This window comes from Tachyglossus aculeatus, chromosome 10 (genome assembly GCF_015852505.1).
Source record: "Tachyglossus aculeatus isolate mTacAcu1 chromosome 10, mTacAcu1.pri, whole genome shotgun sequence".
Classification (NCBI taxonomy): Eukaryota; Metazoa; Chordata; class Mammalia; order Monotremata; family Tachyglossidae; genus Tachyglossus; species Tachyglossus aculeatus.
In genome coordinates this window covers 51,278,329-51,303,642 of record NC_052075.1, presented here as the reverse complement: position 1 = coordinate 51,303,642, position 25,314 = coordinate 51,278,329, and the positions used below count along the sequence as shown (strand labels likewise).

At 58.0% G+C, this 25,314-nt stretch overlaps 2 protein-coding genes across 2 annotated transcripts; one reads left to right on the top strand and one right to left on the bottom strand.

Annotated features, from left to right (window-relative positions):
* Positions 1-1,471: 1,471 nt before the first annotated feature.
* On the bottom strand, positions 1,472-11,646 carry SNRNP70 (small nuclear ribonucleoprotein U1 subunit 70). Its single transcript, XM_038752504.1, has 10 exons — positions 11,558-11,646; positions 10,331-10,487; positions 7,719-7,781; positions 7,570-7,624; positions 7,220-7,284; positions 6,967-7,029; positions 6,624-6,705; positions 3,334-3,435; positions 2,377-2,464; positions 1,472-2,281 (listed from the first exon to the last, which is right to left on the bottom strand). The coding sequence occupies exons 2-10, from the start codon at positions 10,475-10,477 to the stop codon at positions 1,645-1,647; spliced, it is 1,302 nt and encodes a 433-aa protein (XP_038608432.1). The 5' UTR covers positions 10,478-10,487; positions 11,558-11,646; the 3' UTR covers positions 1,472-1,644.
* A 3,769-nt stretch (positions 11,647-15,415) lies between these two features.
* KCNA7 (potassium voltage-gated channel subfamily A member 7) lies at positions 15,416-21,984 on the top strand. The gene is made up of 2 exons (XM_038752003.1): positions 15,416-15,955; positions 21,172-21,984. The coding sequence occupies exons 1-2, from the start codon at positions 15,416-15,418 to the stop codon at positions 21,982-21,984; spliced, it is 1,353 nt and encodes a 450-aa protein (XP_038607931.1).
* Positions 21,985-25,314: the final 3,330 nt, after the last annotated feature.

The following is a 25,314-nucleotide window of genomic DNA, read 5'->3' as shown; positions in this document are numbered from 1 at the left end:
CCCGGGCTCCTCCCTACCTGGCGCCCCCTGCTGGCCCGGCCTCCTCTCTACCTGGCGCCCCCTGCTGGCCCGGGCTCCTCCCTATCCGGCGCCCCCTGCTGGCCCGGGCTCCTCCCTACCTGGCGCCCCCTGCTGGCCCGGGCTCCTCCCTACCTGGCGCCCCCTGCTGGCCCGGCCTCCTCTCTACCTGGCGCCCCCTGCTGGCCCGGGCTCCTCCCTATCCGGCGCCCCCTGCTGGCCCGGGCTCCTCCCTACCTGGCGCCCCCTGCTGGCCCGGCCCTCGACTCCGTCTAGAGCGTGGCTCATTCATTCATTCATTCATTCATTCATTCAGAGAAGCAGCGTGGCTCAGTGGAAAGAGCCCGGGCTTTGGAGTCAGAGGTCATGGGTTCGAATCCCGGCTCCGCCACATGTCTGCTCTGCGACCTTCGGCAAGTCACTTAACTTCTCTGAGCCTCAGTTACCTCATCTGTAAAATGGGGATTAAGACTTCTGAGCCCCCCGTGGGACAACCTGATCACCTTGTAACCTCCCCAGCGCTTAGAACAGTGCTTTGCACATAGTAAGTACTTAATAAATGCCATCATTATTATAAACGCTTAGTACAGTGCTCTGCACACAGTAAGCACTTAATAAATATAAATACAATTGATTCATTCAATCGTATTTATTAAGCGCTTACTGTGTGCAGAGCACCATACTAAGCGCTTGGGAAGTCCAAGTTGGCAACACATACAGATAGTCCCTACCCAACAGTGGGCTCACAGTCTAGAAGGGGGAGACAGCGTTACTCCGGGCAAGTCACTTCACTTGTCCCAGCTCTGCCACATGTCTCCTGTGTGACCTTGGGCAAGCCACTTAACTTGTGAGCCTCAGTTCCCTCATCTGTAAAACGGGGATGAAGACTGTGAGCCCCACGTGGGACAACCTGATCACCTTGTATCCCCCCCAGCGCTTAGAACAGTGCTTTGCACATAGTAAGCGCTTAACAAATGCCATCATAATAGTAACAAAACATACTCAGTGAAGAGCCCGGGCTTTGGAGTCAGAGGTCATGGGTTCAAATCCCCACTCCGCCAATTCATTCAATTGTATTTACTGAGCGCTTACTGTGTGCAGAGCACTGGACTAAGCGCTTGGGAAGTACAAGTTGTCAACGTAGAAACGGTCCCTACCCAACAGCAGGCTAAGTCTAGAAATTTTGTCAGCTGGGTGAACTTTGAGTAAGTCGCTTCTTCACGTCTCTGAGCCTGTTACCTCATCGGTAAAATTGGGATTTCGACCGTGGGCCCCCCATGGGACTACTTCATCACCCTGTAACCGCCCCAGCACTTAAAACAGTGCTTTGCACATAGTAAGCACTTAATGCCACCATTATTATTAGAGCGGGAAACGTGCTTCCACCTTCCCCTTCAGCACTTCGAGGGTCCTGGAACCAGCCAAGAAAGAGGGCCCTTATTTTAGGCGAATGTGTAAACATGGAAACAATTTTATTGAAGGGCAGGGGAGTCTGGGACGTGCGAGGGGGTGGGGTGGGGGGTGTCCGCCCCTGCTGCCAGCAGGTCCCGCACGGAGGGCAGGGGCCACAACCACGCACGCCTGGGGGGTGCGGGGAGGGAAGGGGCAAAGAAAACCGAGTAGCCCTCACTCAGGGGCCGCCTCCATCAGGTAGCCATTCTCGGGGGCCAGGTAGCCGTCCCCGGCGTCACCCTCCATGTAGAGGTCTCGGCCCCCGTCCGGGCCCAGGCCCTCCAGCCCATTGTCCTGGCCGCCTCCGCCCCCCCGGCCGTCGTCTCCGCGCCGCTCCCCACCCCCCCGCTCCCCGCGCTTGTGCTCCCGCTCCCGGTCCCGATCCCGCTCGCGGTCCCGCCGCCGCTCCCGCTCGCCCCGGTGGCTCCGGCGCCGGTCCCTGTCCCGCTCCCGCTCCCGGGCCTTCTCCTCCAGGCCGTCCGGCCCGTCGGGCCCCGGCTCCCCCAGCAGCTCGTCCGGGGGCCCGTCTCCGGGCTCGGGGGGCTCCAGCCCCTCCCCGGGCCCGCCCCGCGGCTCCTCCTTGCGCTCGCGGTCCCGGTCCCGGCGGGCCCGCTCCCGGCTGCGGCTGCTGCGGCGCTTGCGCTCCCGGTCCTTGTCCTTGCTGCGCTCCCGGGAACGCCGCCGCTCCTCCTTGTCCCGGCTGCGCGACCGCCGCCGCCGCTCCCGAGACCGTGACCGCCGGCGCTCCCGCTCCTTGTCCCGCTCCCGACTCCGCTCTCGACGCTCACGTTCTCGTTCCCGGTCCCTGTCCCTGAGGCGGAGGGGAGAGGCCGGTCAGCCGACGGGAGGGGAAGCAGAAGGGGAGCGAGGAGAAGCCAGGGATCCCCCCCACTCCATCTCACCCACCTCTCGTCGTAGCGGGACGTGTCGTCACGGCCCGAGTGCCGGATGTTGACGTCCGCCCCGCCGCGTCGGGTGCCGCCCAGCCCTCCTCCTGCGGGGAGCACGGACAGGGCTGTCAGGACCCTTCCCGAGGCCCCAGGCCCAGCCCCGGAGGGAGAGGGGCACCCCTATGCCACCCTCGCCCAACACCTGCCACCCACCCAACCCACGCTCTCTCTGCTGCCCCAACCCCTGGCCCGGCCCCAGCCGAAGGCCAAACCATCCCCAGCCACGCTGGTGAACAGAAAGATGACTGAGGAACTCTGGCCCGCCGGTGGTCAGCACGTGGTCCGCCCCACCGGCCTGGGGACAAAGAAAAGGAACACAGCGTGGCTCAGTGGAAAGAGCCCGGGCTTGGGAGTCAGGGGCCGTGGCTTTCTGATCCCGGCTCCGCCACCTGTCAGCTGTGTGACTTTGGGCAGGCCACTTCACTTCCCTGGGCCTCAGTGACCTCAAGCAAGAACGGTGCTTGGCACATAGTACGCGCTTAATAACGTTAGGCGCTTCCTACGTGCCAAGCCCTGTTCTAAGCGCTGGGGAGGACATCAGGTGATCAGGTTGTCCCACGTGGGGCTCACACTCAATCCCCATTTTCCAGATGAGGCCACTGAGGCCCAGAGAAGTGAACTGACTTGCCCCAAGTCACGCAGCTGACAGGCGGCGGAGCTGGGATTCGAACCCATGACCTCTGACTCCCAAGCCCGGGCTCTTTCCACTGAGCCACGACAGACTCTAAGAGACGCTAGGCCGTAAGCTCGCTGCGGGCGGGGAACGTGTCTGTTTGCTGTTCTCTAACTGCACTCTCCCGAGCAGGCACTACACTCACTACTACCGCTCCGCACACAGTAAGCGCTCGATAAATACGAGCGACCGGCTCAAGAGGGGCGGAAGGCAGGGCGAGGGGGGAGGGTCCCGGCTCACCTAGCCTCCGGGGCCGCCAGCCCTTGACCGTGCGGCCTCTCTCCACGTCCACCAACACCCGCCGCCCGTCAATCTTCTTGCCGTCCGCGTGCTTGTATGCCGCTGCAACAGAAGGGGGGGGGCCCCCCGGGTGGGAGGAGGGGGCACAGCGCTCAGGCCCGGGCCCGGGACCCCGGTGCCCACACACCCCCACCGCCCCGGGACACGCACACACACCACCAGCGAGCCAGCCGCCTCAGTCAGACATCCCCCTCCTGACCGCTCCGCTCCCGGCTGCAAGGGGAGAGGGTGGGCCTGCTCCATCTGAGCCGGCGCTGGTGGCCACCCTCGCCCTCGCCCCGGGGTGCGCCCCCTCCCCCTGCCCCCGCCGATGGAGCAGACCCCCGCCCCACCACACACAGGCAGAGGACGCGGCTGCAAAGAGACAGAGGTTACTGCACGTCTGCTCCTGGGAGGGAGGGAGGGGGCTGGGAGAGTGCAACTCCCCGTCTCCCCCATCCCGCTCGAGGGGAGACCCTCCCGACTCATGCACCCCCACATGAGGCAGCCCCAGCCCCTCACAAAGCGTGGAGTGGGCGTGGGGTTTCGAGGGAAGGGGATCTCAGAATAGAAACCGGGTCGGGGCGGGGCGGGGTGGGAGGAAAAAAAAAGGAGACAAGCGAACTCTTGAAAGAGAGACTGCCGGTGAGGGAGGTGAGGAAAGCCAAGGATGCTAGGAAATTCGGGTCAAAGGCCCAGGGCTCCCAAAGGGACCCACAGGGGCACAGTTGGGGGAGGGGGGCGGGGGTGGAGTGGCGGCGCTGGGGAGATGGGGGGCCGGGGGGCGGGGGAGGCTCCTGCTGCTGCTCGATTCCCTACCTTACCTGAGGGCAGCAGCAGGTTGGGGGCTTCAAAAACCCTCAAACTGAACCCCCGTCCCAGCCCGCGGAGGGAGGGCGGGGCGCAAACAGCGCAAGCAACGGCCAGGTGACCCACCGGCACGGCCTGGGCCAGTCTCCTACAGGGGAGGGGGGCTCTGCCACGGCCAACGCCGCCGCCTCCTCCTCTCCTCCACCCGGCCCGGGACGGGCTCGGCCATCCCCCAAAACTCCGAACAACGCAACCGGTCCCACCCGCTCCGCCTCCTCCCGCAGCCCCCGAAAAAACACCAGAGGAAGAAAAGAGCTGGGATTTACCGGTGCTGGACCTGCTGGGCGTCCGGACCGAGCGGGGCAGGCTCGGGATCCCGTGGGGCTCGGCGAAGCCGCAGACTTCCCGGGGGGGGCATAGGGCAGCTTACCTGGAGCCCTTGACCTTACCTGCACCCTCGCGCGCGGGCCCCCTCCCCCACCACCGGGAGGGGGGCAGCTACACTACGGGATGGGACAACGGGACGATGGGGCGCAGGGACGAGGCACCCACTCTCATGGGGGCCTGACCCTCTGGGGCTGTCCTGCCTGGAGGCAGGGGGAGGGACGAGTTGTAAAAATCAAAAACAAAAAACAGAAGGGGAAAAAAAAAAAAGCTCTCAGAGCACAAGGCCCCGGGGAGCCACCCGGCCCGCCCCCGTGCCCCCAGCCCCATGGCCTCTGCCTCGGCTCCCCTCATCAACTTCATCCCGGATTCTGGGCGGGGGGGGGGGGGGGATAACTTTGGGGCGGGGGGCCCAGGGCCCCCCTGGGACAACAGATGGGGAGACCGTCTCCCCTCAGGCGCCGAAGACCCCATTCGAACAGGGTCCGTGAGACCCACAAGCAGAGCCCGGATCGGGTGTGACGCCAACCTAAGCCGTGCACGCCTGTGCACCGCCTGTCTCGCGCGCTCCTCTCTCTGTCCCTCTCTGTCGCTCGCGCTCTCTCAGACTGCAGGGGGTTGAGGACGGCCCGACCAGAGGCAACACCCCCGCGCTAAACCCCAGCTCCACGCAACAGGGCAGGCGGCCGGGGTGGGGACGGGGAGGGCGGGAGAGATTTACTGCTGGATGAGGGCGGGCGGGTCCAGCCCCATTGTGCGCCCCGCATCTCAGCCACGGGGACAGGGGGTGGGACCGGGTCTCCCCAAATCCCCCGCCACGGCACCAGGTGCCGTGCCGCTCTCCATCAGAGCAGCCGGGCGGCTCAGTGAACTCCTCCCACGACTCTCAGCCAAAGATCGGAACAGGCCTAATCTCATACCAACCCCCTTCCCTCCCTCCCGGAAAGCCCTGTGGTCCATCCACACCTACCAGGGAGAGAATAAGGGCGCGCGCATGTCTGTGTGTGTATACGTCTGTGTGTATTTGTGTGTGAGGGGGCCGCCAGGGAGCTTTGGAGTTGGGGTGGGGGGGCCTCTTGGCCCCCCACACCTGGCTAGCAACGCAGCCCCTTCCCCCATCCCTGCCACATGGGGAGGGGGCCTGGGAGACAAGGGGAAAAGAGCGGGGGGATCGGGGAGAGGGGGCGGGGAGAGGGATGGGGCAGAGAGGGGGAGACGACTAGACTGTGTGGCTGAGCTGGCCTGGTTGTCTGTGCTGTCTGGACTGGTGTGCATTTTGCTGTGCGTGCTTACCCATCATACAAACCCTTATACCAACCATATAATGAGATGTTGTATAGGGAGCATAAGCATCAGCTGCAAGCCAGACCGGGGCAAAAGCCAGCCTCAAAGTGGCTGCAGTGGCAACAAGAACATACAATTAATACGCGCCCCTCGGGAACCCACTTCACGTCAACGGCTTTCTTGCTTGCTTTTTTTTTTTTTTTTTTCCCCACAAGACTCAGTCTCTTTACGTCAAAGTGACAAATAAATAAGAGGTCCGGACACACGTGCCCGCGTACACACACACACATACGCACACACACACGCAAAATTGCCACCCGACCCACCCCCCCCCTACTTGTCGGGAGGCCAACCGGCCACCACCCCCGGCCCCGTCGCCCCGACGGGGGAGGGTCTACGAAGGGGGAAGGGGAGGGTTGGCTGGGAGAGGACGCACCGGCCCCCCGCCGCCAGCTCTCCGGGGAGGGCTGCGAGGGGATAGACGCTGGGGTACCATGGTGCCCACCGCCACGTCTCCCACCTCCGGCTCCCCTGGCACTCGAGTGTGTTACTTACCTGGGTCCCGGCAGCCCGGGCTCACACACACACGGAGGGGGTAGTTTGGATTTACATTTATATATAAAAACAAAAAAAATAAGAAACACAGAAGGGGTAAAAAAAAAACCAAACTAAAAAAAAAGGGAGAGCAAAGAGGCTTGTGGAGCAGTGGAGGTGTGGGAAGGGAGCCGAGGAAGAGGAGGAGGAGGAGGAGGGCAGGGGGCGGGCGGACTTACAATGCATGTCCCGTTCGTGCTCGTACTCGATGAATGCGTAGCCCCGCGGCTTCCCTGAACGCTTGCTGTACACCATGTGTATCTGGGGGAGAAGGGGAGGTTCAGTGGGACGGGAAGCCGGCTCCAGGGGGGCTCACTGCTGCCCACCGCTATCACGGGCCAACGTTGGGGGGGAGGGAGGTCAGGGGTGAGTCGGCTGGGGAAGCTGACAGGGAAACCGCTCCCAGAGCATGATAGCCATCTCTCGGGGAAGGTCAGGCTGGGGGAGAGCCACAGTGGCCCCGGACCCCTCTTTTCTCCCAGGGCCCTGTTGCCTGGGAGGTCCTTCTCAAGTCCAACCTACCCTCTTGATAGGCCCGTACACTTCAAATTCTCTCCGGAGCTTGGACTCTGTCGTGTCATAATTCTGCAAAAATAAAAGAGCAAAGGTGGGGTGGGAGGGGGACGGGGGGGTCGACGGGGAAGGTCCACTCACTCGCTTGCACTAAGGACCCCCGACGGGCCCCTAGCCTGGGCACACGGGAGCGGAGGAGGCCACGGCCCTCCACTGGGCCAGGATGACCACCCGGCCAGGCAGCGGGCTCGGGAGAACTCACCACTCGGGCCACAAAGAGGGTCTTGAAGGCATCGCCCTGGGCATTGGAGTCATTGTGCGGGTCCCCTGGGGGGCAGAACCGGAAGACGGGAGAGGTTAAGCTGGGGCAGCCTGGGGGTCCAGGGGCTGGGGCAGAGATGACCCTTGAAGGGGTTGGGGATTTTGCTCCCTCCAGCCTCCCACCACACAAGACTCGCTCCGAGTTGGAGAAGACGGAGGCCCTACGCAAGGATAGAGATGGAGGAGACGAGGAGAGGGAGAAGACAAGGACACAGGGGAGACGGAGAAGACAAGATGGAGAAGACGAAGCCCGGTCTCCCAGGTGCTAATCAACGGTTCCCGTGGACTTACACATTTTCAGTTCTGTCTCCACCTCCTGCTGCCGCCGCTCAATCTTCTCTCGTCTCTGCAGGCAGAGGATGACCGTGAGACCTCACTCCAACCCACAAGGCCGAAGGGATACCCAGCGCCCCCGTGGCCCTTCTGGGACTGCTACGTACCTTTCTCTCCATGCGTTCCTCCCGGGTCTCTGCTCGGGTCGGTGGGGGGGCATCGCGAGGGTCCTGGGAACGAGGGGAGGGGTTAACAAGGTGATGAGATTGGGGAGATGGGGGTCTCCCCCTGCCCACCACAACTCCCGGCCACTGCCTTAGTTTCCAGCCAAGAGGAATGGGAAGCCGCTCAGGAGGGCGCCGGCAGATGGAGGGATTAAGGGCCTTTGGGGATTAGGTCTCAGCCCTGTGCTCCACAGGGCTTTTGAGGCTAAGGGAGACGGACTGAAATCCCATCGTGGTTTGGCACGTCGGAGCCACATAAAGTATGCCTTCTGGGCTCAATCTGGGAAGAAAGAACCAAAGATTTGGCCTGTGCTCACTCTATGTCCTCTTCTCAGCTGGACACCCTTGCAGGGGAGGGGGGAAGAGAGAGGGGGTCCTGGAGGGATCCTCTGGGAGAAACAGATGCCCCTCCCTTTCCACACAGCAGCCCCTCACCACTTCTGGCACTACCTCTACTGCCCCAACTCCTCGGCGCGAGCCGGCCCTCATCTAAGATGTTTCTCTCTCCGGGGCCGCTCTGCTCTCACCTCACCGGCCCGAGGCACCCTTTCCACTTAGCCAAACCACATCCTCCCCGACCAACAAAACGAAAGATCCGTTCCAACTGGGCTCTGGGGACCATCCCCCATGACCCCATCTCTCACACACACACATCTACCTCCGCAATCTTGAGCAGCTCCCGGCTGCTTTTGTCCCCGTGGATGTTCTGCTGTACCTCTCTACCATCTACTCGTCTGCATCCATCCTGGTCTCCCTTACATCCCCAGCTCTTTCCTTCTCTACCACTCCTCAAGTTAACAGCCTCCCGCAACCCGGAGCAGACAACCAGTGTCGCTGATGGCCTCCAGGACGGAAGGGCAGGGAGAAAAATCAGAATGGGAACCTCAGTCCTTCTTCGGAGATCTTGTCGCAAAAGAGAAGGATGGAGGCTCTCTGGGGAGCAGGATTGACTGGAGAGCGGGGAGTGGCCGAGGAACTAGGGGCCCACATGCTTTCCTTCCCTGGGTTTGTCAATCAATCAGTCGTATTTGAGTGCTTACTGCATGCAGAGCACTGTATTGAGGGCTTATGCGAGTATGATATAACAGACACCTTCCCTGCCCACAATGGGTCTTTATAGGAAATGACAAAGAGAATAAGACATCCTCTACTGCCTCTCCCTGCTGCCTCTGGGGATAACCGGGCAGCGGAGTCTAAACCTGCCATTAAAGATTTCATCACCTAATAACAACAAGAATATTTGACTCCGCTCCCTCGTGTGAGAGGCCCGTCGAGTAGTACTGCCTTTGTCCTCAAGGAGCTCACCGGGACAAAGACTGCATCTCCAGAAAGGAAGAAATGGAAGAAAAAGGGCAACCTCCGACCCCAGCCACCTCCCTTCGCTAATCTTGCACTACAACCCAGTCCACCCACTTTGCTCCTGCAATGCCGACTTGCTCACTGGACCTCAACCTTATCTGTTTTGCTGCCAACCCCTTGTCCAGGTCCTCCCTTTCGTCTAAAACTCCCTCCCCCTTCCTATCCGGCAGACCAATACTTTTCTCATCTCCAAGGCTCTACTAAAGCCACATCTCCTCCTTGATGCCATCTCTGACTGACCACTCTTTCTTTTTTATAGTACTTGCTAAATGCTTACTATGGGCCAGGCACTGTATAAGCACTGGGGCACAAAGACAACAATCAGGTTGGACACAGTCCCATCTAGCCTCATAATCTTAATCCCCAGTTTGCAGATGAGGTAACTGAGGCATGGAGAAGAGACTTGTCCATGGTCACAGCAGACAAGTGGTAGAGCTGGGGTTAAAACCCAGGTCCTCTGACCCCAGGCCTGCGCTCTTTCCACTAGGCCTCACTGCTTCCATATTTCCCCACCTTATTCATCCTCCCTTCTGGGTCACCTAAACTCTTGAGTCCATACCCCTTAGGCCCCCCAACCTTAGCCTCACAGAATACACAAATCTTTCTACTTTGCTGCTTCCTCTATCTGTAGTTGACTTTAACTTCAACCTCCACTTCTAGACTGTAAGCTCTTCGACAAGGATGGTCCCTACAAACTCTGTTGTGAGGTACTCTCCCCAACACTTAGCACAGTGTCCTGGAAGCAATAAAGCACTTAATAAATACAACTGACTGATTCCTTTTACATTTGAAGAAAGCTACTTTCCTTGAGCCCCATTCCTCAGTTTTCAAGTCTGCTGCTTGACCTTCTCCTCCACTCCCAAGTCATTTAATCAGTCTCTTCATCTTTCCTACTCACTCCTTCCTCCTGCTGCTGGTTTTTCTCCAAGCCCATTCCTAATCCTCCCTGTCGGTCCTGACAGACCTGACCTCAGAACTCAAGTGTGGGTGTAAATCGGTTCTGGGCGTAAATCGGTTCTCCCTCAGACTGGAAGGTCTTCCTCTAAACTGTAAGCTCATTATGGGCAGGGAACACATCCACTCTGGTTTGTTGTACTGTACTCTCCCAAGCGCTCAGTACAGTGGTCTGCACATGGCAAGGGACAATAAATTGATCCTAGCTCACCACAGAACCTCCCTCTCTCCACCCTACTTACCTCAAACTCCCGGATATAGGGAGCAATACCACAGTAGGGTTGGTTGTGGTGCTTCTCGTGAGGCAATTTCTCCAGCGGGGGTAAGTAGGGAATAGGGTCACGGGGAGCAAAGAGCGCCAAGAGGTTGGGCGGCAGGAATTGTGTCATCTTGCCAAGTCTGTGAAAAAGTGGTGGGGAGAAAGTCTTGTTGGAGAAAGGGGGCTAATCCTATTCCCCCTTTCATGGATCACTTGCTAACACCACCGGGATGCTGGGGTCGGGAATTCAGAGAACTATGGTGGGGGTGGGGGGCCCTAACGGGGTGAGGAAAGACCCGGTGGGTAGGGGGATATGGGAGAGAAGCGGGGAGGACTGCAAACTATGGAAGGCCCCGGTGGAGAAGCAACGGTGGGCCCGGAAGAGGAAGGGGCGGAGGAAAAAGAGGAAAGAGAAGCAGCGTGGCTCAGTGGAAGAGCACAGGCTTTGGAGTCACAGGTCATGGGTTCAAACCCCGACTCTGCCACCTGTCAGCTGCGTGACCCTGGGCAAGTCACTTCACTTCTCTGGGCCTCAGTTCCCTCATCTGTAAAATGGGGGTTAAGACTGTGAGCCCCCCCTGGGACAACCTGATCACCTCGTAAACTCCCCAGCGCTTAGAGCGGTGCTTTGCACCTAGTAAGCGCTTAATAAATGCCATTATTATTATCTAGGGAGGGGTTGGAGGCTGAGGGGGTTATGAAAGAAAGGCTGGGCCCAACCCCCGGGGGGCATGAGGGCGCAGGGGATTCTGGGAACGAGGGCCCCGAGGCCGTCTGGGTAGGGGGGTCCCCAGCCCACTGTTGGGTGGGGACTGTCTCTCTATGTTGCCAACTTGTACTTCCCAAGCGCTTAGTACAGTGCTCTGCACACAGTAAGCGCTCAATAAATACGATTGATGATGATGATAAGCTAAGCCCCGGGGGATTCTGGGAGCTGGGGGACCCTGAGAAAGGGGGGTCCGAAGGCCAGAGGCCTGAGGGATTCTGGGTACAAGGAGAGCCTCGGGGAGGCCTGGGCGCGAAGGATTCTGGGAAGGGAGGGCCACAGGCTTTGGGACGCCAAGGGCGAGGGAAGGGGGGAGGGAAGACTCGGGATGGGGGTTCGGTTGAGGGGGGGGGGCGTCCCGGAACGCGGAAAGTGGGAAGGGAAGGAAAGGAGGAAGGGAGAGAGCGAGCGGGAATGCGGTGGGAAGGGAGAGTTGAGACTCACCAGCCGCGCGACGCCCCCTCGGCCTCGCTCTAATTCGAGGCTCGGCGCGCGCGCACAGGCCGAGCCGCACCACGCGCGCCCGCCCGAGGAGAGATCCCTCCGCCGCCGCCGCCGCCGCTCGGCCCCAGCGAGCTCCACACTCTCCACCCCCTCCCCCCACCGTCAGGTCCTTAACCGTCCTCCGGGGGGCGAGGTCTCGCGAGAGGTCCTGCGCCCGCCCCTGGTCACGAGAAAAGGCGCGCGCGTGCGCACTGGCGCTAGCAACCAACGTCATGTAACCCTCCGCCGTCCACCCTCTATAGAGTCCGAGCCGCAAAGAGTCCCCTTCGAGGGCAGCCGCCCCCTCAATCCCCAGCAGCCCTGGTGAAGCGACCAGGGCGTCGGTGGGCTCCCCTGCCCCGACCCTGGCCTCTCAGGGCCTCAGTTTACCTGACTTTGCAGTGGGGTGGGGAGGAGAACCTGAAGGACCCCTGGAGCGCAGGACTGGCAGTCAGAAGGCCCTGGGTTCTAATTCCGACGCTGCCACTTATCTGCTGTGCGATGGTGGCCAAATCACGTCGCTTCTCTGTGCCTTAGTAACCTCATCTTTCAGACTGTGAGTCCCAAGCGGCCTTCTCCAACTAGGCCCTCATTTCCCTGCTCCCATTCCACTCTGCATGCCCCCTGGGCCTGGATTTGCACCTTTTATTCACACTTCCTTCAACTCCACAGCACTTCTGAACATATCAATAACTTATTTATCAATAACTAGTTACGCGACCCCCCGAAAGGCCTGGAATGCCCTCCCTCTGCCCATCCGCCAAGCTAGCTCTCTTCCTCCCTTCAAGGCCCTGCTGGGAGCTCACCTCCTCCAGGAGGCCTTCCCACACTGAGCCCCTTCCTTCCTCTCCCCCTCGTCCCCCTCTCCATCCCCCATCTTACCCCCTTCCCTTCCCCACAGAACCTGTATATATGTATATATGCTTGTACATATTTATTACTCTATTTTACCTGTACATATCTATTCTATTTATTTTATTTTGTTAGTATGTTTGGTTTTGTTCACTCTCTCCCCCTTTTAGACTGTGAGCCCACTGTTGGGTAGGGACTGTATATGTTGCCAACTTGTACTTCCCAAGCGCTTAGTACAGTGCTCTGCACACAGTAAGCGCTCAATAAATACGACTGATTGATTGATTATATTGTACTCTCCCAAGTGCTTAGTACAATACTCTGTACTCAGTAAGTGCTCGATAAATATGATTGGACGTGGACTGTGTCCAACATTCAATCGTATTTATTGAGCGCTTACTGTCCAACATAAACTAATCCAACATGATTAGTTTATATCTACCCCATCGCTTAGTACAGTGCCTGGCACATAGTAAGTGCTTAAATAAAGGTGTTTTTGTGTTGTTTTGGATGTTTTTAAGAAAAACCTTGAATTGTTCTCCCGCTTTCAGGTCCGCAAGCCTATTTCCTTCCTTCTGGGCTTGGCTTGCCTTCCCGCCCCCTGGCCCCAGTCTGAAAGACCGGTTGGTTGGTGTTGGAGTTTTACAGACTGGGAAAGTGATGCCCAGAGAGGGTGGTATCTGGCCATTGAGTCACAGAGCATGTGAGCCGTAAGAGTAAGTACTAAAACCCACCACCTGGCCTTCCGGCCCCCCGGGGCATTGCCTCCTGAACAGAGATAGTCGCGGACCACCGTCATCATCACTAGAAATATTATATACTGCAGTGGGCCAAATCCTGAGCTTGGCACTGGAAAAAAAATACAGTGAAAATTAATAGGTCCTACCCTCAAGGAGCTCACAATTGGGGAGACACCCACCCCATACACACACACACACACACACACACACACACACACACACACACACACACAAATTCTACTCTCAAATCCGATAAAACGTCCATAGTGCAGAAAACAAACAATTTTGAAACCAGTTTGCTCAGTGGCCGGGCTCTCAGGTTGACTACCTGCCCGGGACTTCCAAAGTTCAAAGTTTGAAGAGCTCCGTATGGCCCTCCATGTAGCAGCTTGAGCACGGTTTCCTCCTTTCACCAGTGAGGGTGAGAGGGTGGTGGGAGATGGGTCTCGGGCTTCACCCCGGAAATCCATATGGGTGGGTGAGATTCAGGGCGAGGCATAAACCCAGAGGCCCACAAAGCAGCTTGAGGCAACGCAGCCCCTCTCTCCAAATGGGTCCAAAGCAAACCAGAGGTAATGATAATAATGGCATTTGTTAAGCACTTCCGATATGCCAAGCACTGTTCTAAGCACTAGGCTAGATACAAGGTAATCAGGTTGGACACAGTCCATGTCCCACATGGGGCTTAGTCTTAATCCCCGTTTTACAGATGAGATCCCCGAGGTACAGAGAAGTGAAGGGACTTGGCAAAGGTCACACAGCGGATAAGTAGCGGAGCCGGGGTTACAACACACGTCCTCTGACTCCCAAGAATGTACTCTGTCCACTAGGCCATGCTGCTTCCCTGAGGGAGCCCATTACTCCCCGTCCAATCCCGTCTCCCTCACCTGACCCTCCATGCACAGAACCTCCTCACTTCTGCTATATCCCTCCAATCCCGCCCTCCCCACTATCCTCTTTTTGTGCTTCTCCTGATCCCCCATTCTACTTCTACTTCCTGTTTTTTGGTTTGGTGTTTTTTAATGGTATTTTTTAAGCACTTAGTACGTGCCAGCCGCTGTACTAAACTCTGGGGTAGAGACTAGATCACCAGGTTGGACGCAGTTTGGGTCCCACATGGAGCTCACAGTCTGAATTCCTGTTTTAGAGATGAGATAACTGAGCCACAGAGAACTCGAGTGACTTGCCCAAGGTCATGCACCAGGTCCACGCTCTTTCCCCTGGGCCATGCTACTTCCTCTTCCCTATCCAATCCCTTCCTCCCCAACCCTGATCCACCCAGTCCGGTCCTCCCATTCTCTGGGGAATTAGCGTGGCCTAGTGGGGAGAATCCAGGCCTAGGAGCCAGAAGACCTGAGTTCTAATCCCGACTCTGCCACTTGCCTGCTGTGCGACTTTGGATAAGCCACTTAACTTCTCTGTGCACCAGTTTCCTCATCTGTAAAACGGGGGGATTCGGTATCTGTTCTCCCTCTTACTTAACCCATGAGCCTAATGAAGGTCTCACCTGATCATTGCGTATGTATCCCAGTGCTTAGTACAGTCTGCGACCCACTGCGTGACGTCTTGACACCCGTCCACTTGTTTGGTTGTCTGTCTCCCCCTTCTAGACTGTGAGCCCGTTGTTGGGTAGGGACCGTCTCCATACGTTGCCAACCTGTACTTCCCAAGCGCTTTGTGCAGTGCTCTGCACACAGTAAGCGCTCAGTAAATGTGATTGAATGAACAAGTGTTACTATCCCTCTAGATTGTAAGCTCGTTGTGGGCAGGGAAATGTGTTTCTTATATTGTTATACTGTCCTCTCCCAAGTGTTAAGTACAGTGTTCTGCAAACAGTAAGCGCTCAATAAATACGATTGACTGACTGACCAGCTCTCCTCTTCTTCCTGCCTCTTCTCTTTTGCCCCCAACAGGGGGCATCCTCCCTCTCTCCCTCTTCTCCCTGCCATCGCCACGACCCCCCCTTCGTCCGTGGTCAACAGCTGGCACCCCCTCCCCCTGTCCCGTCCTCCTGGGCTATTTTTAGCACGCCCCCCAGGTCCCCACGGCCTCCCAGGAACTGGACACCCGACCCAGATGGGGGAGGTGGGAAGCGGCCGGGGGGCGGCGGGGGAGGGCGGAGTGGGGGGCGGAGGTGGGCCGTGCCGGCGGGCATGGGGTGAGGGCAGCCGGGGCGGGGGGCGGGGGGGGGGCGCTTTGCCGGCGGGAGCCAGCCACCGGCCGAGCCATGGAGAAGCGGGCACCGCCCGGGTGCCCGCGCCGCGGCTGCTGCGAGCGCCTGGTCCTCAACGTGTCCGGCCTGAGGTTCGAGACCCAGGCCAAGACCCTGCTCCGCTTCCCGGACACCCTGCTGGGGGACCCGGGCCGCCGGGGTCCCTACTACGACCCCCTGCGCGGCGAGTACTTCTTCGACCGCCACCGGCCCAGCTTCGACGCCGTCCTCTACTACTACCAGTCGGGCGGGCGGCTGCGGCGCCCGGCCCAGGTGCCCCTGGACGTCTTCCTGGAGGAGCTGCACTTCTACCAGCTCGGGGACGAGGCCCTGGCCAAGTTCCGGGAGGACGAGGGCTTTGCGCCCGAGGCGGAGCGCCCGCTGCCCCGTCACCCGTTCCCCCGCCAGGTCTGGCTGCTCTTCGAGTACCCGGAGAGCTCGCAGGCCGCCCGGGTCATCGCCGTGGTCTCCGTCCTCGTCATCCTCATCTCCATCGTCGTCTTCTGCCTCGAGACGCTGCCCGACTTCCGGGATGAGCGGGACGGGCTGCTGACGGTGAGGCGGTCCTCCCTGGGACCCCGCTTCCCCACCCCGTGGACCCTGTCCCCAGCTCTCCCCTCACACCCCGAGGGTCACGGGGTCGCAGCCTCCTTGCCCCCCTCCTCCTCCTCCTCCTCACCTCCAGCCCCGGCCGGCTCCTGCGTCGTCCCTCTCTCACCCAGTGGGGCCCAGAGGCGGGGCTATGTCTGTCAGTCAGTTAATTGTGTTTATTGAGCACTTCCCGGGTGCAGAGCACTGTATTAAGCGCTTGGGAGAGTCCAGTGGAACAATCGGCAGACGTATTCCCTGCCCGCAGAGAGCTTACGGTCTACAGGTGAAATAAATGACAGATACGGACGTAAGTGCTGTGGGGCTGGGACGGGGGATGAATACAGGGAGCAAGTCAGGGCCGTGCAGAAGGGAGTGGGAAAAGAGGACTTGGAGGGGGGGACGGGCTCAGTCAGGGAAGGCCTCTTGGAGGAGATGTCCCTTCAATAAGGCTTTGAAGCCCTAGCTGTGAGGACCAAGTATCCTGACCACCAACCTCGGTGTTAGACTAGAAGCCCCGACAGCTCTGGGGCCTGGCCTCCCGAGCTCCCTCCAAGGCCATCCCATCCCTTCCCCTGCCTCCATGCCGACTGACTCCTCCTCTGGCCCAGCTCAGTCAAGGGCTGTTTCTCCTCCTCAGAGATGCCTGGGGAAACAGATGCTTCCTGGCTGCTCTTGCTCTCATCATCGTCATCATCATCAATCGTATTTATTGAGCGCTTACTATGTGCAGAGCACTGTACTAAGCGCTTGGGAAGTACAAATTGGCAACATCTAGAGACGGTCCCTACCCAACAGTGGGCTCACAGTCTAGAAGCGGGAGACAGAGAACAAAACCAAGCATACTAACAAAATAAAATAAATAGAATAGATATGTACAAGTAAAATAAATAAATAAATAAATAGAGTAATAAATATGTACAAACATATACATATATACAGGTGCTGTGGGGAAGGGAAGGAGGTAAGATGGGGGGGATGGAGAGGGGGACGAGGGGGAGAGGAAGGAAGGGGCTCAGTCTGGGACATCCCCCAGGATGGGGAGTTCCCTTAAAATCTAACCTAAATCTGACTTGCTGCAGGATCAGAATCACAGCTGGAGGGAAATGTCCCCAACGTTTTCTGCTCCCCAGAGGGATCTTTCTGGCCATGGTGGTGGAGACGCTACCTTCTGAGCAATTGATCAGTGATATTTATTGAGCACTTACTGTGTGCAGAGCACTGTACTAAGCACTTGGGAAAGTTCAGTACAACAGAGTGGCTAGACATATTCCCTGCCCACAAGGAAGTCCCGGTCTAGAGGGGGAGACGGATGTGAAAATGAATTTTGGATCTGTCCTTATGTACATATCCATACAAATCATCTGTTCTCTGATCATCCTTTCTCCATCAGGAAGTTCTCCCCAAAGTCTAATCTCCGTAATAAATACATAATGACAGCATTTGTTAAGTGCTTACTCTGTGCAAAGCACTGTTCTAAGCGCTGGGGGGATACAAGGTGATCAGGCTGTCCCACATGGGGCTCACAGTCTTAATCCCCATTTTACAGATGAGGTAACTGAGGCTCAGAGACGTTAAGTGACTTGCCCAAGGTCACGCAGCAGACATGTGGCAGAGCTGAAATTAGAACCCGTTACCTCTGACTCCCAAGCCTGTTCTCTTTCCACTGAGCCATTTTCTTGCTGCTTCAGGGGGACAACCAGAGGAGACTGGGGATGGGCTTTCCTTTTCCTAATAACAACAATAATAATGATAATAATTGTGGTATTTGTTAAACGCTTACTTTGTGCCAGACACTGTTCTGAGCTCTGGGGTGAATGCAAGCAAATTGGGTTGGACACAGTCCCTGTCACCATCATCATCATCATCAATCGTATTTATTGAGCGCTTACTGTATGCAGAGCACTGTACTAAGCGCTTGGGAAGTACAAGTTGGCAACATATAGAGACAGTCCCTACCCAACAGTGGGCTCACAGTCTAAAAGGGGGAGACAGAGGACAAAACGAAACATACTAACAAAATAAAATAAATAGAATAGATATGTACAAGTAAAATAAATAAATAGAGTAACAAATATGTACAAACATATATACATATATACAGGTGCAGTGGGGAAGGGAAGGAGGTAAGATGGCGGGGATGGAGAGGGGGATGAGGGGGAGAGGAAGGAAGGGGCTCAGTCTGGGAAGGCCTCCTGGAGGAGGTGAACTCTCAGTAGGGCCTTGAAGGGAGGAAGGTCCCACATGGGGCTCACAGTCTTCATCCCCATTTTACAGATGAGGGAACTGAGGCCTAGAGAAGTGAAGTGACTTGCCCAAGGTCACACACCAGACAAGCGGCAGAGCCGGGATTAGAACCCAGGTCCTTCTGACTCCTAGGCCTGTGTTCTATCCACTAGGCCCTGCTGCTTCCACAGAGAGAGCGTTTCCTGAGAGAGTCTTAGGGAGAGCACATCATGCCAAGCAACCATCCCTACTCTCAACTCACCCAAATCCTTCCTGAGATCTTCCTGGAATCAGTGTCTCTGTAGGGTCAGGATTCGCACGTTGCTCCCTTTCCCCTGGGCGAGCTCCCCAGTCGATAGAGTAAGCTCACTGTGGGCAGGGATCATGTTTACCAACTTCCTTATATTGTACACTTCAAGTGCTTAGTACAGTGCTCTGCACACAGCGCTCAATAAATACGTTTGATCGGTTGAGGGAGACATCACCCGTCCCCATCCTCTCCCTCCCGCAGGCTCAATCAATCAATCAGTCGTATTTACTGAGTGCTTACTGTATGCATTCACCCACCACCCAGAAAGTCCTCCCAGAATAGTCAAACTTCAATCCATCCCGCTGCATTGTCAGGAGCGGGGTTGGGCTTGGTAGGAGGAGAGACTCTGAGGTCTCCTGGGGGGTGGCAACCCGCTGCCCTCACCCCCTCTGCCTGGGCCCTCCCAGCTGCTCCCCCAGACTCCTGGGGGAGGGGACGCGCTGCTCTCTCATCTCCTTGGAAGAAAGTGATAATAATAATAATTATGGTATTTGTTGAGCTCTTACTATGTGCATGGCACTGTACTAAGTCCTGGGATGGATACAAGCAAATCCGGTTGGACACAGTCCCTGTCCCACCCAGGGCTCACAGTCTCGATCCCCAATTTACAGGTGAGGTTAACTGAGGCCCAGAGAAGTGAAGTGCCTTGTCCGGGGTCACAACAGCAGACAATTGGCAGGGCCGGGATTAGAACTCGTGACCTTCTGACTCATTCATTCATTCAGTCGTATTTATTGAGCACTTACTGTGTGTAGAGCATTGTACTTAGCGCTTGGGGAATACAAGTTGGCAGCATATAGAGACGGTCCCTACCCAACAACGGGCTCACGGTCTAGAAGGGGGAGATGGACAACAAAAGAAAACATATTTACAAAATAAAATAAGACTCCCAGGCCTGTGCCCTATCCGCTACACCATGCTGCTTCTCAACCCTGCAGCAGGAGGGATTTGGGGTAGTGCTTTTTAGCAGCCAGGATGGAATAGGAGCCAGCCAGCTGAGAGGCAGGGGGATGGGTGGGGTGACCACAGGCGGCCCGGACAGTTCTGAGAGTCTCCGTTGACCCCGGCTGTCCAGTCCTTGAGCTCTCCCCTGTCTCTCTCCTCGCTTCCAGTCTCGGCCTCTTGGGAGCCCTGTGATCCCTGGATCCCCAGATCATCGAGATCCCCAGGTTCCCAACCCCCTGGGGTCATCCAGGTCTCCGGGTCCTTGATCTCCCAGGGGTCACTGAGGTCTCCAGATCCTCAATCACCAGGCGTCACTGAGGTCTCCAGGTTCCCGGTCTTCCAGGAGTCACTGAGGTCTCCGGATCCTCAGTCACCAGGGGTCACCAAGGTCTCTGGTTCCCCACCCTCCCCGGGCTCGCCCAAGGTCTCTGGTTACCCAGTCTCCCGAGGGTCACCGAGGTATCCGTGTCCCCAGTCCCCCAAGGGTCACCGACGTCTCTGGATCCTCAGTCTCCCAGGGGTCACCAAGGTGTCTAGGTCCCCAGGCCCCTGGGGCCCCCGGGGTCTCAAGGGTCCCCAGTCCCCCGGGATCCTGGAGGTCTCTGGGGCCCAGCTCTCCGGTGACCACCGAGTTCTCAGGGTCCGTGGCCCCCTGGGCTATCTGAGGCCTGGAAAGCGTGTGTCTCCCCAGGCGGGCGTCAGCCTCACACGTGTAATGTGATCGCGTGTCAACCCCGTGCTGAGGAAACTCCTGCCCTGCTGTAAAATGACCTGCGGCTTGCCTCCCGCCTCGGCGCAACCCTCCTCCGGCCCTGCCCCCAGGCCGCCTGCCCAGGGGAACCAGGCCATAGGGTCCCCGAGGGGGTTGGGGAGAGAACTGAGTTGTGGGGAGATGGATGGTAGGATCTCTGAGAAGAGTTGGGGGGCGTGAGCTAGAACGTGTGGGGATGGATAATAATAATAATAGTGTTGATATTTGTTAAGCGCTTACTATGTGCAAAGCACTGTTCTAAGCTCTGGGATGGATACAAGGTGATCACCTTGTCCCACGTGGGGCTCACAGTCTTAATCCCCATTTTACAGATGAGGTAACTGAGGCAAAGAGAAGTTAAGTGGCTTGCCCAAGGTCACACTGCTGGCAAGTGGCTGAGCCGGGATTCGAACCCATGAACTCTGACTCCCAAGCCTGCACTCTTTACACTGAGCCACGCTGCGTCTCTTCTCTCTCTTGGATAATGCCAAAGACCCTCACGCAGTGTGACAGATGTCAGGGTCCCTGAGGAGGATTGGAGACCAGTTGGAATGTGGGTGCGGGGGGGATGACGCCCAGGGTCCCTGGGGGAGAGGGAGACCTGGGATGTGGGGAAAAAGACATCAGGGTCCCCGCGGAGGTTGTGGGGGGACGGGAACCAGGGTCCCTGGGGAAGAGGGAGAAGCCAGGGTGTGGGGAAGAAGATGTCAGGGTCCCCGAGTTGCGGGGGGGTGGGAGAGATGGGAGCAAAGTTCCCCTAGGGGAGGGGCGAAATGGGATGAGGGGAAAAAGATGTCAGGGTCCCTCCTGATGGGGACGGGAGGGACGGGGAGCCAGGTTTCCCTGAGGGGAGAAGAGCCGGGACACGGCGGGGCGGGAGCCAGGACGAGGGCAGAGCGGAGGGCGAGGAGGCCGCTCCCCGGCTCTAACGATGCCCCGACCGCCCCCCAGCTCGCCCACCGGGCCAACGGCACCCACCCGCCACCGCCCCGCATCCCCTTCGACGACCCTTTCTTCGCCGTGGAGACCGTGTGCATCTGCTGGTTCTCGTTCGAGTTCCTGATGCGCCTGCTGGCCTGCCCCAGCAAGCCGGTCTTCTTCAAGAACGTCATGAACCTCATCGACTTCATCGCCATCATCCCCTATTTCGTGGCCCTGGGCACGGAGTTCGCCCGCCAGCGGGGGGTGGGCCAGCCGGCCATGTCCCTGGCCATCCTGCGGGTCATCCGTCTGGTGCGGGTCTTCCGCATCTTCAAGCTGTCCCGCCACTCCAAGGGGCTGCAGATCCTGGGCCAGACGCTCCGCGCCTCCATGCGCGAGCTGGGACTGCTCATCTTCTTCCTCTTCATCGGCGTCATCCTCTTCTCCAGCGCCGTCTACTTCGCCGAGGCCGACCGGGAGGACACCAACTTCACCAGTATCCCCGAGGCCTTCTGGTGGGCCGTGGTCACCATGACCACGGTGGGCTACGGGGACATGAGCCCAGTGACCGTCGGGGGCAAGATCGTGGGTTCCCTGTGCGCCATCGCCGGCGTCCTGACCATCTCCCTGCCCGTCCCGGTCATCGTGTCCAACTTCAGCTACTTCTACCGCCGGGAGACGGAGAGCGAGGACCCGGGCCAGTACCGGCACATCAGCACCCGCCCCTGCTGCCCCCCGCCGCCGCCCCCCATGGAGGGGAAGGTCAACGGGGGGCTGATGGAGAGCCACGGGACAGGGGGTGCCGAGGAGCTGGCGGGGAGGCATTTGGTGACGGAGGTGTGAGGCTGGGGGGCGGAGACTGGGGTGGAATGGTCACTCGGGCTGCGCCTTTCGGGTCCGTGTGGGTCGGTCGTTTCCGTGGCGTCTCTCCCCCCGGGCTTCCTCCGAGGCTGCCCAACTCCGCCCGCTGCCCCCGGGCCCCTCCACCCTCTCGTTGGCATCGTCTGTGGAGATCCAGCAGGCAGGCCGAGGTTTGGAGAGTTTGGCAGAGACGGAGGTGGAGGGAACCCCATCCGAATTATAGCCTCTGCACACGTTATAGTCCAACCGGGGCACAACACGCTCGGCCCAGCCCCCAATCCCCTCCTCAACCGCTCCCCCAAATTTCAATCCCCCCCACAAAGAGATCTCTTAGAGGGCCTCCAACCCCAGGCCAAGCCAAATTCCGGCTCCCCCCTGGGAAAGGAGACCGGCCTCATCCGCAATTTCTGGTCCCCTCTGGCAACTCCATCCGACTTAGCTCAATCAATCAACCAGTGATATTTATCGAGCACTTACGGTGTGCGGAGCACTGTACTAAGCATTTGGGAGAGTATGATACGATATAATACGGGAAGCAGTATGGCGTAGCGGATAGAGCACAGGCCTGGGCGTCGGAAGGTATGGGTTCTAATCCCGGCTCTGCCACTTGTTTGCCGTGTGACCTTGGGAAAGTCACTTCGCTTCTCTGGGCCTCAGGTACCTCATCTGTAAAATGGGGATTGAGACTGTGAGTCCCATGCGGGACAGGGACTGCGTCCCATTCGATTTGCCTGTACCCACTCCAGGGCTTAATACAGTGTCTGGCACATGGTAAGTGCTTAACGAATACCAGAATCGTTATCGTTATTATTAGTAGTGTCGGTAGGCCCGTTCCCTGCCCGCGGGGAGCTCACGGTCTAGAGGGGGAGACAGACGTTAAAATATATTACAGATATGGATATATGTTCTCGTGGAGCTGGGGGTGAATATCAATCAATCAATCGTATCGTATCAATCGATCAATCAAGTGCTTAAAGGGTATAGAGCCAAATACATAGGTGACACAGAAGGGAGAGGGAGTAGCGGGAATGAGGGCATAATCCGGGAAGCCCTCTGGGAGATGTGGCCTAGAGAAGCAGCGTGGTCTAGTGGATAGAGCCCGGGTCTGGGTTCTAATTCCGGCTCCACCACTAGCCTGCTGTGTGACCCTGGGCAAGTCACTTTACTTCTCTGTGCCTCCGTCACCTCATCTGTGAAATGGGGATTAAGACTGTGAGCCCCATGTGGGACAGGGACCGCGTGCCCAATCCGATTAGCTTGTACCTACCCCAGCGCTTAGTACGGTGCCTGCCGCAGAGTGAGTGCGTACCAAATGCTATTAAAAAAGAGATGAGATTTTTAAAAAAGGCTTCGAAGGTGGCGAGAGAGGTGGTCTGTCGTGTCTAGAAGAGGGAGGGCATTCCAGGCCAGAGGCAGGATGCGGACAAGGAGTCGGCAGCGAGACAGACAAATTAGAGGTACAGTGGGTAGGTTGGCGTTAAAGGAGCCCAGTGTGGGAGCTGGACTGTAGTAGGAGACTAGCGAGGTGTAGGAGGGGGTGAGCTGATCGAGGGCTTTAAAGTCGATGGGGTGGAGTTTTTGTTTAATGAAGAGGCTCGTGGGCAACCAAGACAGGTCAAGTCAGTAGGAAGGTCCTTCTAGGGCCAGGCTGGTCACTGAAGAGGGATGAGAATAGGCTTCGGCGGCAGCGGGCACGGGTCCAGCGGAGAAGGACCTGAGGGACCCGGGTCCTCGGACACAAGCATCCAGCTAGTCCGGGAATACAGTCCCTCTAGACCGTAAACTCCTTGTGGGCTGGAAATGTGTCTGCCAACTCTGTTGTCTTGTACTCTCCCAAGCACTTCGTGAGGTGTTCTGTGCACAGTAAGTGCTTAATAAATAGAAGAAGAATTAAAATGTCCCTGGGGTCCTGGCCTGGACAATGGGCGGGTGGAGGCTAGGGGACGGGTCCCTTCTGCTGTCCCCAGAGCCGGGTGGGTTCTTGGTGGGCACAGGATCCAGTTTTGTCTTAGGGAGGGGGGGAGACGGGAGCATCTACACAAATTTCAGAAGGGGTGGAAAGTGATCCCAAGTTTCCCCCAAGAATCGGGGTGGGCATCGTGATGGGCTTCAAGTGGAAGAAAGGTTTTGACAGGGTGGCTGCTGACTGGTTGTGCCCCAGGACTGGACAGGAGCAAATGGGCCCCTAAAAAAGCAGGAGACCCACCTTCTGGACAAAGAACTCACAGAAATCCGGGTGACCGAGCTGGGGCCTGAGAACCACTTGGGGGTGGGGGTGGTGGAGTGGAAGAGATGCCCCCACAGTCCAGATGGTTTGGTCACTGCCCCTGGACCACCCAGCCTTGCAGGATTCCAAGCAGCTCTCTATGCTGCCCGTCCTAGCTGCTTAGTTCAGCCCAACTTCCCCGAACAAGCTTCACCCCCAAAGTGCCTCAGTGTGCCCTCCAAATCTCCCCTGCCTCAGTTTATCCCAACTATATACAACAGGCCCCCTTCCCAGACTCTCCTCACAAGCCAAAATTCCACCCCTTGAACCACCAGGGCCTGTCCCAGCTCTAGACACAATCCCAACCCCCTCCTTTGCTACCCCAACACAATCCCCCCATCTGCCACCCCTCAGAACTGTTTTCTAGGATGAACTGTCCCGAGGTCAGAGAAAATCTTCCTCTTCCCCCTTCTGCCCTATTCCCCCAACTTCTCCTTCCCCACAACTCCCCACCCCTTGAAGCAGCGTGGCTCAGTGGAAAGAGCCCGGGCTTGGGAGTCGGCGGTCATGGGTTCGAATTCCAGCTCTGCCACGTCTGCTGTGTGACCTTGGGCAAGTCACTTCACTTAGCTGAGCCTCAGTTACCTCATCTGTAAAATAGGGATTAACACTGTGAGCCCCACATGGGACAACCTGATCACCTTGTACCCCCCTCCAGCGCTTAGAACAGAGCTTTGCACATAGTAAGCGCTAAACAAATGCCATCATCATCATCATCATCATTGATGGTCTTAACCCTTTGCCCTCAACGGGGGTCTTAATCGGCTAGGAGGCGAGGAGAGCGGAGGGTTTTCGTCCTGGAGCCCTCCGGAGCCACCTCCTGTAGGCCCGGACACTGAGAAGGCGGGGAGGGAGGGTGAGCTCTATGCCAGGGGAATGAATGGGGCCGGCGGAGAATAAAAGACTTTAGCCTCTGGTTCTTAGCCAGCTGTGTCATATGTGGGGAGGATGATGCCGGGGTTCCCAATCCACGGGTTGGGAGAGGAGCCACTTGTGGCCTCAGAAGACCCTCCCCGCCCGCCCATACCTCACCCAGGACTAGGGTT